Source organism: Polypterus senegalus, chromosome 7 (genome assembly GCF_016835505.1).
Source record: "Polypterus senegalus isolate Bchr_013 chromosome 7, ASM1683550v1, whole genome shotgun sequence".
Taxonomy (NCBI): domain Eukaryota; kingdom Metazoa; phylum Chordata; class Cladistia; order Polypteriformes; family Polypteridae; genus Polypterus; species Polypterus senegalus.
In genome coordinates, this window is record NC_053160.1 from 6,972,492 (window position 1) to 6,989,382 (window position 16,891).

The 16,891-nt window shown below is 39.5% G+C and overlaps 1 protein-coding gene across 1 annotated transcript in view; it reads left to right on the top strand.

Moving 5' to 3' along the window:
- Positions 1-16,891, top strand: part of LOC120532309 (coiled-coil domain-containing protein 171-like) — a 467,526-nt gene that overhangs the window by 19,536 nt on the left and 431,099 nt on the right. Inside the window, exons 4-7 of the mRNA XM_039758204.1 lie at positions 983-1,157; positions 3,752-3,942; positions 8,945-9,091; positions 14,978-15,070. Of these exons, the coding sequence (XP_039614138.1) occupies positions 983-1,157; positions 3,752-3,942; positions 8,945-9,091; positions 14,978-15,070 (606 nt within the window). The remainder of the gene's footprint in view (positions 1-982; positions 1,158-3,751; positions 3,943-8,944; positions 9,092-14,977; positions 15,071-16,891) is intronic.

Here is a 16,891-nt window from a genome sequence, read left to right on the forward strand (position 1 = left end):
ATACCTGTGTTGTTGTTATTCCAGCAGCAGTGGGTGTTAGGCAAGAAGCACACATATTGGTATGCCAGTCCTTTGCAGGGCTCAGCCAAGCCAAAAAGAATGAGTCCATGTGCAATCCAGTAACAGAAACCTATAAATAAAGCATCAATCAAACTAAACATACTTTTAAAACAAAAGAAAATGATCACAGACGCCATGCTTATTTTCTAATTCATGGTGGCTGATGATGATGTTTTAACTCTTTTTTTGCACAGTTTGCTAAAGTAGAACTCCTGAAGATTTCTTTTATAAACGCAGATTAGTTCGAAACCTGGTTTCTGCCTTAACCCGACTATATATGTGTGCATGTAAACGCAGTAAATGACGCATTCTCATTTTTAAGAGTTTAATTCTTACTAATACATTAACATTACGTTATACATTAATTCGAAGGATTACTTGCATATTACAAACTCCAATCAACAGCAATCCTTTGGATGTGCCTTTTATGACACGCCAGCCTGACTTGCAAACTACCAACACTTCGCTGTCACTCTAGTGATCACTGTGACCCATGTGACTTTGTGTTTTATTCCCGATTAATGGAAGCTCAGACAGAAAACTGCAGGTTAGTATTGTTTGTACTGTTTGTTAACCCCATCAGTGTATTTGTTATTTTGTACCAAGTTTATTCAGCATTTTGAGATATGACTCAAACGTCCGCTATAATAGCTCATGAGAAGGAATATTCCCAATGTGCACCATTTGCTCTTTGAAGGTATTTTCACATGAATCGGATGTTTGTATTTTGCCCTTTTGTTGTCCAGGTTAACCGGTTTAGTACCGCAACATGTCCCCATTACACTAAACGTGTAAATTTCGTGTCATACTACCACCTCTCTCTTTTCTTTCTGTGCTGTTGGATAATTTGCCTGTGTTAATCTATGCTTGTTCTATGACTCAAAAACTTCAGTTGATGAATTTCTGTTCATTGTTTCATCAGGTTAAAAAATATGAAACTCAGATGGCCAAGTTAAGACTTTCAATGGAGAAAGTAGAAGATATCCGACAAAAACTAGAGTTTGAAATCACAATGGTTAAAGTGGAAGCCGGAAAAGACAAGCATGCGGCAGAGAAGAAGATGGAACAGATGCAGAAAATGAATGAGCATCTCCGAGGTAATAACATATTTTATTTTAGAGGGGACTGGGCGGTCTCGTGGTCTGGAACCCCTACAGATTTTATTTTTTTTCTCCAGCTCTTGGAGTTTTTTTTTTGTTTTTTCTGTCCACCCTGGCCATCGGACCTTACTTATTCTATATTAATTAATGATGACTTATGTTTATTTTTTCTATTTTTCTATTCATTTTGTAAAGCACTTTGAGCTGCATTTTTTTGTATGAATATGTGCTATATAAATAAATGTTGATTGATTGATTGATTTAGAGTGTTAAATAGTAGACTCTTAAACGCAACACCATATGTTCTTATTAGATAGCTTTAATTCTTTGTTTTTCTAGCCTTATCCTCTCTGTATTTTTACACTTTGCTAAAAAGGATATTTTTAATGTAAACCGCTTATTAAGGAGCTTTGCATTTAGTTTTGACACTAGTAAACATTATTATTGCTGTACCTATAATCTCCCATCACTGTCGGTCTTTGTCAAAATGAAAAATCAGATCTAAAAACACTTTTAAGTAATTTATGAGGACAACAAGGGAATAACTGGTTCTATATTTACCCCTTGATTCAGTACCAATATTAAAGAAATACTCCACAAGGAGAAATGTTGGAGTGCCAATCTGGTCATGCCTGGGGTTTCATCCATTGAAAACCGTAAACAAAGCATGGCACTTGATGACACTAGAAATGAACAAATAAAGGGATTCCCTCAAGCTTATGAATCTCTTCTGGTTTAGTTACTGGGTTAGGAGCTCTGTCCTGCATTGCACTCTTGTATTGAGTAATGCCTGTTTTTGGTGACCACTGGATTTGTAGCTGGAGAACCAGAAGGAAATGGAGTCAAATGCCCTCACTGGGTGTCCTCTCAGCACTCTGGAGGGATCCGAAGAGGATAAGGTTAGTATCGGCGCCCCCTGCCAACCCAGGATGGTAGTACATACCTCAGATAAGCCTGGACGATGATCCACTGATGCACATACGAGACAATAGTATTTTGTTTATGTTTCTTACCACACACCAGTAGTTTGTACTGATTGCCAATAAAAAAAATTAATATCTTGTTTTGATGGAGAACAGAGAGAAAATTGTTCTTAATAGAACCCAATAACAACCACAACTTTAATTTCTATAGCGCATTTCATACACAGGACGTAGCTCAAAGTGATTTACAAGATGTCAAAGTAGTACTAGGGTGTTGTACCATGTTAGCCATTATGAATGTAATGAAAAGTCAAGCAAAAAGACATTTTTTTTTCGGCTAACTAAAAAGATTACAATATGCAAGCTTTCGAGGCAACTCGGGGGGGTGGGGCCTTCTTAAGGCAAAGCTTGCCTGAAAGCTTGAATATTGTAATCTTTTTAGTTAGCTGATAAAAGGTGTCATTTTGCTTGACTTTTCACTACCAGGATGTATGTGTGTCTGTATGAATATATACACCCTGTCAAGCAAGTGAGCCAGCCGCTGTGGCTCAATGTCCCCCCATAAGGGGAAGCAAAGGTGTGTACACCTGATGAGCCCCAATTAGAGCAAAACATATGCCGTGTACTCTTTGTATTATTTGACAGGTATTATATGGTATACTCTCATTATTTCAGTTTTTACCAACAACTAAGATTTAAGTTTTTTTCCTCATTTAGCCAGAGAAAATTGCTACTCATCCATTCAGAAATACAAATAGGACATTGGATCAGAGATCCCAGGGCATCAGAGTATAGATAAGCAAAGCTGTGTGTCATCTGCATAGCCGTGGTAGTTACCTTGTGTTTTGATATACTTTAAGTAAAATAGTATAAGTTTTCAGACTTAATAGGAGCTTGTAGATTGAAAATAACAGCTGGCCCAGATTAGATCCTTGATATACACTGTATACATCAGGCATGTCAAACTCGCTACCATTGGTGGGCCGCTTTGACTGCCATACGTGCGTCAGCGGGCCGCACTGTAACAAATACTATTATACAAGTTACTGTAGCTTTCTTTCCAATACTGAAAACTTTAAAAAATGTAACACTTAAATTGCTTTTCTTTAAGCCTTACACTCTCCGTACAACAGCGTGCAATTAAAGTCTTAGCCTCTTAGCTAGGTCCTTGTATTATTATATTATATTCATTATATTATGTTCATTGCTTATATAAAAAATCTCAAGTAAACTTTTTGCAAGTTGTCATTATGGGATGTTGTGTGTAGAATTCTGAGGAAAAAAATGAATTTTATCCATTTTGGAATAAGGCTGTAACATAACAAAATGTGGAATAAGTGATGCACTGTATCTTATCTATCTATCTATCTAGTATTGGCAATGCAGAGATGAACAAACACTTTACTGATACTTTAAGTGTTATGAAGACCCAAAGAATTGAATGTTAAGGTCTTGTTACATAATAGTAAATGAGTAATTAATAAATACATTTCTGCTGTCTTCCTCTTCATCTTATGCCACTGCTGTATGTTGCAAGTGCCTAAAGTGTTACCAGGTTTTTTTTTTTTACTAAATTTGTATGTTTCTTAATTGAGCAATTTATTATAATGTTTTTGTTTGCAAAAAAAGTTTGATTTAAAGAAAAAAAACTTTTGTACTGTTTTCCAGCACAAAATGCAGAAATGTTGCAGCGAATGTCTGATATTGAGAAGGCCTTAGAAATAACTAAAAAAGCACGAGATGAAGACCAGCATGTATTTGAGAGTGACCTATCGGAGAGAGAAAAAATTCTTCAAAATTATGATAAGGAAATCAAGCTTCTCACTAGTGAGAAAATTCATCTGGAGCATGTTCTACAGGTACTCTTTAATTTTTTTTAAATGTCAATCTTGAAATGTTAGGTACATTGACTTTTCAAATTTAGACTAATGCACATGCTTTTGAAAAAATTATTTTAAATTTGGGTATCAAAAAGATCCTTGGTATACAGCAGTGTCATTTAACTGGGTGTGCGTTTCTTTTTAACCCACTTAGTTCTGAAAAGGGTCTTCGTGGGCTGCTGGAGCTTATCCCAGCTAGGATAGGGCCCAAAGCAAGAACAAAGCCTAGGCAAAGACAGACAGACAGACAGACACACACACATCTCAAACACACAGTAGAGCCAATTTAGTGTTGCCAGTCCACCTAACCTGTATGGCTTTGGACTGTGGAAGGAAACCCACGCAGACAATGGGGAAGAACATGCAAAGGCCATGCAGGTAGGACCTGGGATGCAAACCTTGGTCTCCTTACTGCAGGGATCTCCAACACATTGCTTGCGAGCTACCGGTAGCTCACAACCCCTTTCCAAGTAGCTCACCAAAGGATTAATGAATCTTGCATTAATTTGAGAACTTGATTAGTCAAATTAGTGGTGGGCAATCTTACAGCAGCACAGGAGCGCCGCAGGGGACTGTGCTTTCTCAGGTCCTGTTCAGCCTATATACATCGGAGTCCTGCCACGTGCAAAAGTATGCTGACGTCACTGCTATCGTGGGCTGCATCAGGAGTGGGCAGGAGGAGGAGTATAGGAACCTAATCAAGGACTTTGTTAAATGGTGCGACTCAAACTACCTACACCTGAACACCAGCAAAACCAAGGAGCTGGTGGTGGATTTTAGGAGGACCAGGCCCCTCATGGACCCCGTGATCATCAGAGGTGACTGTGCAGAGGATGCAGACCAATAAATACCTGGGAGTGCAGCTGGATGATAAACTGGACTGGACTGCCAATACTGATGCTCTGTGTAAGAAAGGACAGAGCCGAATATACTTCCTTAGAAGTCCTAAGGAAGCTGTAGATGTTCTACCAGACGGTTGTGGCGAGCGCCCTCTTCTACGCGGTGGTGTGCTGGAGAGGCAGCATAAAGAAGAAGGACACCTCACGCCTGGACAAACTGGTGAGGAAGGCAGGCTCTATTGTAGGCACTGAGCTGGACAGTTTGACATCCGTGGCAGAGCAACGGGCGCTGAGCAGACTCCTGTCAGTCATGGAGAATCCACTGCATCCACTGAACAGGATCATCTCCAGACAGAGGAGCAGCTTCAGCGACAGACTGCTGTCACCATCCTGCTCCACTGACAGACTGAGGAGACCCCACAATGTTTCTTTCTTTCTTTCTTTTTTTCCATATCACGATCCACAATCTGAATTGCAATCTATCTTTTCAATGTGTCAGACACTTAAGAGGATCTCCAGACGCAAAGTCATCAAGACCTAAGTAACACTTTATTTTAAATATCAGACAAAGTTGAATTTAGTTGTTCTTTCGTTCGCTAGCTAAGTGGAGTTAAGGTACGCGCCCCGAAGCTGGCGAGTGAATGAGGAAGGCCCCTCCCCCATCCCGCTGCCTTTTTCTCGGATTTGCACAAATAAATCAGTACGGCAAGTAGAAGATACATAGCGAATGAGAGAAGTCACATAATCAACTGGAATGTTCAGGCAAATTATAGAAAAAAAAAAAACCCGATCTAAATCCGTTAAGTAGTTCTCTCGTGAAAAGTGGACAGACATGCAGACAGACATTGGATTTTCTATATTATATATTAGTAAACCTTCAAAGTAATGTGCAGTTAAAGTCTCAACAGCATTCTCGGCATTTCTGGAGCTTAGCAGAGCCTGATATGTCTAAGAATCTTCACCAAGCAGCTCTGAAAATGTCTGCTTTGTTTGGGTCTCCATACCTCTGTGAGTCTGACAGGAATGTCATGAAATCAAAGTTCAGAACAAGACTGACAGACGAACATTTAAATGACTACGTAAGAGTGAACCTTAGAGGCTCCATTCCACCTTACACCTCAGTGCCAGTCATCTGGCTAACTCAAAAACACATCACACATGTGACTGGACCTGTGAATAAAGTGACACAGTGACATGTGACAAAATGACAAATGAATAAGTCAGATCTGTGGATTTGGAATTGTATTGTTTTGTTTTGACAGCATTCATGTTTTAATTCAATAGAGTGAGATGCACTAGAAAATGCATACAGATGTACAAAATGCACTTGCAGGTGAACTCAATATTTTTTGTGATGTTTTAATGCAAAATGTGAGTTGTGGACACCAACATTTTGTAAATGTTCAGGCAAAACAAGCTTATACAGTTTGTTTGGGTTGAAATACGCTATGAGAATGAGCAGCTGTTGGCCATTTTCATTTTGTAAAAGTAGCTCTCAGGGGAAAAAAGGTTGGAGACTCCTGCCTTACTGTAAGGCATCAGTGCTACCACCATGGTGCCCTAGGGTAGAAAATGTATGATTTTAAACTAGAAACAAAATTTCCTGAGCTGAACGTTTCATGGGTGGTATTTATGAGGTGCAAAACACAAGACTAGACTAACGGCAGAGCAACTGTGCTGTGCTTGTTCATATTACCCATAAGCCATCCCAAATGTGCTGTATTGCATCAGCTTCTATCTATTGCGGTTACAGTGTAATTTTCAAAGTGCCTATACTTTTTGATTTACCCTCATATAATAATGTTTGACTTTTTATTTTTGATAGTATCCATCCATCCATCCATCATGCTATATCCTAACTACAGGGTCATGGGGATCTGCTGGAGCCAATCCCAGCCAACACAGGGCACAAAATAAACCCCAAGGCAGGGCTCCAGCCAACCGCAGGGCACTCACACACACACACCAAGCACACACTAGGGACAATTTAGAATCGCCAATGCACCTCATCTGCATGTCTTTGGACTGTGGGAGGAAACCTGAGCACCCGGAGGAAACCCACGCAGATATGAGGAGAACATGCAAACTCCACGCAGGGACGATCCACTGCGCCACCGTGTTGTCCATTGTTGATATTATTTTAAGCAGTATTTCTAGTTGCAGGAGAGAGAATGTCAGAGAATAAAATTGGAATATGCACATAGTAAAATAAATTGGGTACTTCATCATGATCTCATCCTTTATAAACCCCTGTGCCGACATATACAGTTGTGTATCGAAAAAGAATCGCCCCCATTCAACATAGAATCAGAGCGATTACGGTCGATCACAGGTGGAAATCAATTCATTTGTTGTGCAGTGGAGAGGGTGATGAATTACACCCGAGGGGCTGATCCTTTAACCATCTCAGTAATTGTTTATTTTTTTTGAGCTTTTTTTTTTTTGAGCTTTTACTATCATATCTTTCACTTGTCTGTTATGAGTTGCATTGAGGTAAAACAGCTGGAGGAATACTTTTTTGTGTGTGAATTCATCTCAAAACATCAATCTACAAAGCAGCAAAATGTGAATATTTTTGTAGGGGGTTGTTCTCTGTACACATTGTAAGCGTTTAACATTTGCCATTACACTGGAGGAATTCCCATGTCAGTCACAAATTAAGTTCAAGTCCTGCATTGTATGTTGATGTTTATGTTGGAAAAAACTTCTTTTGCCCTAAAGTTAGATGTCTTATATCAGGGGTCCTCCAACTCCTGTCCTGGAGGGCCGCAGTGCCTACATGTTTTTATTCTAACCCATTTCTTAATTAGTGATCTGTTTTTGCTGCTAATTCTTTTGAATTCATTTTATTTGACTTGTTTTAAGATTTGTTCCCCTGAATTTCTCCATCGTTCCTCTGAATTGCTTCATTTCTTTCCTTAAGTGGCACCCAAATAGAAATGAAGTGTGAAGTGAGGGAGCCAACAGAAGACCAGCTCAGTTGGGGCCTCAGACTCCAACCAATTTCACTCCAACCTGTTGCTTATTTAATTAGGCTCTGATTCTTGTTGTTCATTAAACACGTTCTTTAATTCCATGGCTTGTTGCTGCTCTCATTGTGCAATAGCAGACATTTCAGACATTGTGGATTTTTCTCTTTTCTAAGAGCTCTGGTCAAGTGACTTGGGGACCTGAGCAGATCAATATTCCTGTCACCTTTACCTTTCTTTATTTTCAGATATTGTAGGATTGACAATGTTGGTCATGTTTTGGTTCATTTTGTATCTCATTATTGTTTGAATGCTAATTAAGGAAAAAGAAACAATTAAGAGGTTCGAGTCTTCAAGCACAAGTCAAATAAAATGAATTCAAAGAAGTTAATTAGGAGCAAAAATAGGTCCCTAATTAAGAAAAGGGTTAGAATGAAAATCTGCAGCCACAGGGGACCACCAGGACTGGAGTTTGGGGACCCCGTCTTAAATGATATGCCAAAGTTTTAATTTATTAGTATAAAATGTGTGGAGGGGCTAGAAAGTGAGTTTTAAAGAATTCACCCTAAGTGTATGTAATCGATGGACATCAACTGTATGCTGTTAATACTTTGCTTAAATGATAGTTGGTAAAGTACTTGATTGATAAAACCATATTTGAAATTTGCTATTACTATTAGTATTTATATATTTTTTTATATTTTGTTACAGAAAAAGGCACAATATTATCTATTTGAATAATGAAGGTACTTTTAATTAAAAAGGCTGTCAGAAGGATTTCTGTTTTTTCGTGGTATCGACTAGATATCGAGTATCATGAAATTTCAATGGTATATGTATTGGATGCAAAAATTCTGGTTTGGTGACATCTCCACTTTGAATTAACCTTTTGACAGAGAATTTGTTTTACTGTACTGTGTATTCCTGCCATATACAATTCCAAGACTGCCCTCTGCTGGACAGTTTGGTGAAGTGCAGGTTTTTAGCAATTGACCAAAACAATTTGACATAAAGCAGCTTTGGTTATTTGTAATGAGACTAATTTTACTGATACAGAAGTTTCATAATAGTTATAGTCAGGTATTTGTCCAAAAGACCTAAAATAAAAGAAGCTTTTCAGTGTTTGCTTCGTGGATGTGGTTTTTATAAGCGGAGTCTGAAATATTTTAACAGGTACAAGAAAACACACTAATGGAACTGCAAAAAAAGCTACTGCAGCAAGAAACAGGGAGGAAGAAAGACTCTGAAACCCTTAAGATACAAGCAACTGAGCTGGAATACAGTACTGAGCGAGAGGGACGATTAAAGCTGGAACTGGAGGTACCACTTTTATTTCTGTTGGCTCTCACTTTAATATAAATCTTTCATTCAAGAATTATACTCTTCATCAGTTCACAGCTCTTAAAATATATACCACAGAAACTAAAGTCAGTGCAGGCCATTGGGACCAGGGTTTTTATATCTTCCTTTGTAGGAAAAATCGCCCAGTTTAAAGTTGTTAGCGTACAAGCCATACAGCTAGTACGGTGTGAAATCACCTTAGGCCTAAATGCTGTTCACATTGGCTCATGCTGACATAATTTAGCCTGATAAGCCTTGTTTTTACACTCTCTTCATAAAGCAACTGTTTACTTAAAGACTTAAAGTTGGTGAAATTTTTATTTGGGTTTAAAAAAGGACTGTGACTGAGCCAATGAAGGACGTTGCTAACATTTGACTGAGGTGCTTCAGGGGATCGGGTGAAGCATAATAACACCTGCTGTCCCTTGCAAGAGAAAGAAGTGGACTTTTCTCCATTCCCATGATCATGCTAAACACACAGCAAAAATGAAGTGGCTTAATAGTAATTAATAGTTAATTAAATACAGTGCTATGTAAACATTTGGGCACCCCTCTGAGGTTGCATGATCATTTTGCTTTCTTCTTCATGAGAGAAGATCAAAGCAATATGCCATTTTTTTACTAGAGAATTGTAGACAAGGGGGTGTTTTATCAGACCAAAATTCTCAGTGTGGCATTACTGAGTTGTATCAAATAAAATGTATGTGTGTATATATATATATATATATATATATATATATATATATATATATATATATATATATATATATATATATATATATATATATATATATATATATATAATTTGCAAAAGTTTTGGCGCCCTTTTAATTGTATAGGGTGGTTTAAATCTAATTATGCAATTTTCATTACGTTATAACTTATTAAGTTTATTACATAGATAATCACCCAAAAAATCCTGGACTAGATAGATAGATAGATAGATACTTTATTAATCCCAAGGGGAAATTCACATATTTATATAATAGAAATTCACTATTGAGAAGTGTGCAAATTGATGACATGAAGAATTGTCTTCGCGCCGAACTGGAATCGTCACCGCATAAATCAAAGTTATCCAGGCGATCTAGATCTGCATAATTAGATCTGGACCACCCTGTATTCATTTGAAGACCTGTAGTCATTTAATGCTGACAGTTTTCAGCACAATATTGCTTTGATTAGCTCATTAGACCTTAAACTACAAAGTGGTGGCTGCCTGTTGAATGGGAGTGGTGGTGGGCGATTCACTGCCTGCCTTTGGCCGCACCGTGTTCGTTCTTGGTGGACAGATGCTGCAGGCAGCATACTGTAGTGGAGGTGACTGTGTGGTGGGTGGGTGGTGAACCATCCCTCGCCGCCCCCATTCATTCTCAATAACAAGCCTGCTTGTATCGTTACGTGCATAGCAGGAAGTTGTCTCTCGTCAGTACATCAGACGTGTTGATGACGGGTGCCTTCCTGCTGTGATAGCATGTCCAGTGCTGTGCAGAAGAGCTAATCTTAACCTTTTGTCTTCACCCTTCAACAATGTCTCTGAAACACAAATGCTGGTGATACAGTAAAGAAGAGAACAACCATCACCATGGAAAATAAAGTAGAAATAATAAAAAGGTCAAAGAGAGGTGAAACTCCCATCATTCATGGGCAGAGCACTTGGCTACAGTCGGTCAACAATAACATTTATTAAAATAATGTACCTGTTCCGACAAATTTAACTTAATAACAAACCTACAGTCCCTATTTCGTACATAACCCAGGGACTGCCTGTACTGAAACGTTGCCATTTCCATAAGGTATTTAATATGTTAAAATGAAGTTGCTGCCTCTAAAGCTTAGAAAATTATAAATTAATAACAGTGATTTTTAGCAGAAGTGCCCACACTTTTTCATAACACTGTACATTTATATACCTCTTTTGTCGCTATTCAAAGTGCTTTACATAGATAAAGGGGAACCACTTCAGCCACCACCAATGTGTAGCACCCACCTGGATGATGCAATGGCAGCCAATACTGCATCAGTGCATTTTATCACACACTAGCTATTAGGTAGTGAAGGGGTGAGAGGGAGAGACAATTAGAGACCGGAGATTGTTAAGGGACCAGCATGGATGAGGCCTTAATAGCCAATTTAGCCAGGACTTCAGGATAAACCCTACTGTTTTCAAAAGATGCTCAAAGATCTTTAATGACCACAGAGAGTTAAGCTCTTAAATTTATGTCTCATTTGAAGGATGGCGCCATATTTACATCACAGCATTCCCGTCACTGCACTGGGTCGTTGGGATCCACACACAGACCACGGGGTAAGCTCCCCTTGCTGGCCTCATCAAGACGTCTTCCGGCAGCAACCCTAACGTTTCCTATATGATCTCCCATTAAGTGCTGGCCTGGCCCAAACATGCTTAGCTTCAGGTGGAAGGCCTGTTCTGAAGTGTAGATGGCAGCCTATAATAAAATAGTGTGTTTAGTTTTTACCAAATATAAATCTCTTTCCACATGAATTCAAAATCTCCACAATGTTTTAGTGCATATCTTAAATGAGTCTATGTGCTCGCAAATTTAGTAGCTTTCTTCTTCACTCCTGTACTGCAGAAGATGGCATACTGCTCTGAGATGTACACATTTTGACCTGCCCTTGACATAAAGGTGTGAAGGTCCTTCAAAGAAGCCATTGAATATTTAATAAGCTCTCTGGTCAGTCTCCCCTTGATCTGTCATCCTTTTGGTAGAAGCACCAAGTCTTGAAAAGGCTTTGATGGTGTACCGTGTGCCTTTCATTTCTTAATCCTAGCCTGGACTGTATGCCAAGTAAAAGTAAATGCTTTTGAAATCTTTTTATTTCCCTTTCTTTATCTGTGCCTTTTTGATAACTTTATCCCAGAGGTCAAAACTCCTTGCTGCCATCAGTTGATCTTTTATGCTGTGATCTGCTACTCAGCTGAGGAGGCCTCCATGTACAAACAATATATATATGTATATTTTTTTTTAGAAAAAGTAGGTGGATGGGGGAGAAATTTGGAATTTCTACCTTAGAACAGACTTTGTCAGTTGCCTCTTGTTTGCAGCTTGTTAAAGTAATTTGTTTTATTATGGATTTATAATTTAATCTCTAATACTAATTTATTCATACATTTTGAGTGGATTCCATTTTAGATGCATTCAGTCCTAATCCAGTAGGTAGTTTCACACTTGTGGTTGCTAGAGGCACTGTTGCTTCGTGGAACCCACAAGACAGATGTCCAGGACACACGATTAAAAGCACCAAGAATAATTGTAATATTTTTCTTAAATAAAGTGCACAAAGCACCACACACTTCACAATTTAATAATCAATAATCACAATAACACAATCCTCCTCTCCACCCAGCAGCTCCTTCACACTTCACCAGTCCTTTAAATAGCCCATGATCTGGAAGTGTTCCTTCTCTTCTTCCGGGTCAAACGACACATCATCCTCAGTTCTCAAATAGCCCAGAAGTACTGTGGGCTTCCGTCCCCATGCCTCCGAAGTACTTCCGGGTCATAGTAACAGTAGGAGTCCATGGGTTCTTTGTGAGCTCCCCCTGGCGGCACACACGGCACCCAACAGGGCTGAAGAAACAGACTCCATGTCCCAGGATGCCCTGGGGGAATCTGGGGAACCATTGTCGTCCAGGGGGGCTTCTGCCTAGTGTCCCGGGGGAGGCAGCATCCCGAAAAGGCTGCTCTTCTCTCTTCTTCCCATTCTGGGACGTCCCGGCTGGACTGAACCTCCGGCTGTCCATCACACACTGTTAACTTCTCCGGCTACGTCCACGCATCTGTGTTTTCATTTAGAAATGGTGTTACTTTTAAACAAAACAATATTTGCTCACACTAGTTTAGGAAAGTATGTCCATCCACACTAAAATGACTGAAAACGCATATGACGTAGCTGTTCACCTATACTGGGCATGTGCGCATCCACAGAAAAATCCTTGAAGGGCTAATAACTCACGGCCTCGGGATTTACTGCAGAACTGTTGTGACTGTGTGTTATTTGCATTAACAATAATAATAGTAGTGAATTACAGTGAACCCTTATTTATCACGGTTAATCCGTTCCAGACTCTACCGTGATATATGAATTTTCGCGAAGTAGGATTCTTTATTCATAAATTGAATATTTTCGCAGTTAGAGTATAGAAAATCTGTTTAGGACCTTCTAAATACGTTTTTAACATTATTAGAGCCCTCTAGACATGAAATAACACCCTTTAGTCACCATTGCACTCGTATTACCCAATATATTAGACAAAATAAGAGAATATAAAACATATTAGACGTTACAGATATCATATTATTACTAGGCTCACCCGCCATTTAAGGCGACCGACTTTTATCCTCAATTTGTGTGTGTTTCATGTGTACATCAGACATGTAAGTGTAGGGAATGAGAACATCAAAGTGCCCATTCATAACATCTCCCGAAAACCTACGTTTTTTTTATCCCCTCGAGTGCCTGTCCAAAGTCGTACAATGTCAGCCCGAATCTGTACCGCTAAAGACGGAGTTTCATGCACTAAATAAGCTATAGATGAGAATAAGCAAGCGCCATCTCCCCTGATATTTACTACACGGGGAGGCATTTGTACTCCATCAACATGAATTATTTCCAGAGACATGATTTTGTCTATTTGTCTATCGCGCACAAAAGCAAGGGAATGATGGGAGCCCCAGAACTCTGCTCACATCGCGTCGCTTCGTACCTCAAGCCTCAAGTAGTAAGTCTGTGATAAGCGGAACACCGCTACGCTTTGCACTTACGTGACAGAAGGACAATCCCGACCGCTTTTATATAGTAGATTATTGTACTGTACATTTAATTACACACAACCACTAACCTGTGAAGGCACGATCTCAGTAGGAGAGTCTTCAGGTGGTGCAGTATCTTCAGCAGGTGCGTCGTTGTCTTTTTCCCCGAAGAAGTACTAGGAGTAGGCAATGGGTGTCTGGGTGCGCGGCTGAAGAACATCTTGATAGAAAGTTGCTGGCGCTGTCTTCATTTGCGTAAGGAGGCTTTTGTAGGGTATTGCCATCTTTGATCATATCCAAGAGTTTCACCTTCTCCCTGATAGTAATCATCTTCCTCCAGCGCTTAGTTTTATTGTCAGAAGGCTTAGAAAAAGCAGCACGTTTAGGAGCCATCGTGGGGCTTAGATAAAAGTTCTCAGAAAGCGCATGCGTAGTGACGTAAGCGTATATGAGAAAAAATCATGATAGAGTGAAGCCGCGAAAGTCGAAGCGTGATATAGCGAGGGATCACTGTATATTGATATAGTGCTTTTTTCCCCAGTGGGCACTGGGTGGTTTTGTGGCCTTGGAACCCCTGCAGATTTTTTTTTTTTTTGGTTCTTCAGGCCTCTGGAGTTTGTTTTATTTTTTGTTTTTTTTTTGTTTTTCTGTCCTCGAGGCCATCGGACCTTACTTGATTGTTAATTTAGTGTTCCTTAATCTTCTTTTTATATATTTATTTTTTTAAGTGTACTTTTCTTTCTTTGTCTTGTAAAGCACTTGTGAGCTATGACATTTGTGCCAAGTAAATGTTGTTGTTGTTGTTTTTACTACTCAAAGCACTTTACCTAGACAAAGGGAAACCACCACAAATGTTTAGCTCCCACCTGGATGATGTGCCGGCAGCCCTTATTGTGCCAGTACACTCACAACAAATTAGCTATTAGGTGATGAAGTGGTGAGAGAGACAGAGGGGATGATTAGTGGGCCAGAATGGACCAAATGCAACTTAGTAAATGAATTGTTCTTTCTGTTATACATATCTGTGCATAAGATGAGTTTAATGCAATAACCAAAAGGAACTGCATGTATTTATTTATTTCTGTAGAATGCTATGAAAAGAGTGAAAAGTTTGGAGGAGAGCATTGAATCTGAAAGAGAAGCCCATTTAAAATCTAAATTTGGCTCTGAAATCATTCAGGTAATTGTTTTGACAACACTATACTATGTGTCTATAACTAAGTTGTTTTCAAGATCAGATTGCATAATTTGGTCATGAATTAATGTCCCTCTGATCCTTAAAACCATGCAGATTATTATTCTTCAACAAAAGTTTTACGTGACAATGTCACAAAAACACTAATGGCAATATTACAAAATGTTCAAGAAAACAGTCTGAAATGCTTTCATGACAATCAGTCAGTCAGTCATTACCCAACCCGCTATATCCTAACTACAGGGTCACGGGGGGTCCGCTGGAGCCAATCCCAGGCAGCATAGGGCTCAAGGCGGGAAAAATATCCTGGGCAGGGCACCAGCCCACCACAGGACACACATACATACACACACCCACACACCAAGCACACACCAGGGACAATTTGGGATCGCCAGTGCACCTAACCTGCGCGTCTTTGGACTGTGGGAGGAAACCGGAGCACCCGGAGGAAACCATTCAAAACCATACAATACTGTGCAAAAGTTTTAGGCAGGTGAGGAAAAAATGCTGTTAAGTAAGAATGTTTTCACAAATATACATTCTCATTTTTTATTTTTATCAATTTACAAAATGCAAAGTGAGGTAACAGAAGAGAAATCTAAATACAGTCAATATTTGGTGTGATTACCCTTTGCCTTCAAACCAGCATCAATTCTTATAGGTACACTTGCACAGCGTCGGGGATTTTGTTGGATTATAGGCTGGTGTGTATGATTGATCAATTATGCCAAACAGATGCGAATGATCATCATTTTCATATGTAGGTTGACACGCAGTCATAAACAGAAACCGCTGTGTAGGAGGCTTTAAAGTGGGTGAGGAGCTGCCAAACTCTTCTACTTAGGTGAGGTTGTGGAAAACGGTTTCATGTCACAGACAAGACTGAGAACAGCAACAAGACCCAAGGTAGTTGTACTACATCAGCAATGTCTCTCAGGGGCAAAGATTTCTCAGCAGACTGGAGTTTCAAGATGTGCTCTTCAAGCTCTTTGGAAGAAGCCCAAAGAAAAGACAACATTGAGGAGCGTAGATACAGTGGTCGGCTAAGGAAACTTGAGTGTTTACTTCCCTTCGAAATCGGAAAATGTGCAGCAGAGCCATCAACTTGGAACTGTCAAAAACCCGTGGCCAGGTACATCCATGTACTGTCCGAAGAAATCTGGCTAGATGAGGTCTTCATGGCATAATTGTGGCCAAAAAAGCCATATCTCCGACATGGAGATAAGGCCAAGCGACTCAACTATGCACGAAAACATAAGAACTGGGGTGCAGAAAAATGGCAGCAGATGCTCTGGACTTATGAGTCAAAAATAAAAATATTTGGCTGTAACAGAAGGCTGTTTTTTCGGCGAAGGGCTAGGGAGCGGTGGTACAGTAATGAAGCATCCTTGCAAGTTTGGGTCTGCATTTGTGCAAAATAAAGTTACGGGATTTGGTCAGGATTAACGGTGTCCTTAATGCTGAGATATACAAGCAGATACTTGTCCATCATTCGGTACCATCAGGGAGGTGTCTGATTTGCCCCAAATGTATTCTGCAGCAGCACAACGACCCCAAAAGTTTTGAGAATGACACAAATAGTGGTTTTCACAAAGTTTGCTGCTTCAATGTTTTTAGATTTTTTTGTCAGATGTTTCTATGGTATACTGAAGTAGAATTACAAGCAGTTCGTAAGTTTCAAAGGCTTTTATTGACCATGACATGAAGTTTATGCAAAGAGTCAATATTCGCAGTGTTGGCCCTTCTTTCTTTTTCAAGACCTCTGCAGTTCACCCTGGCAGTCTGTCAATCAACTTCTGGGCCAAA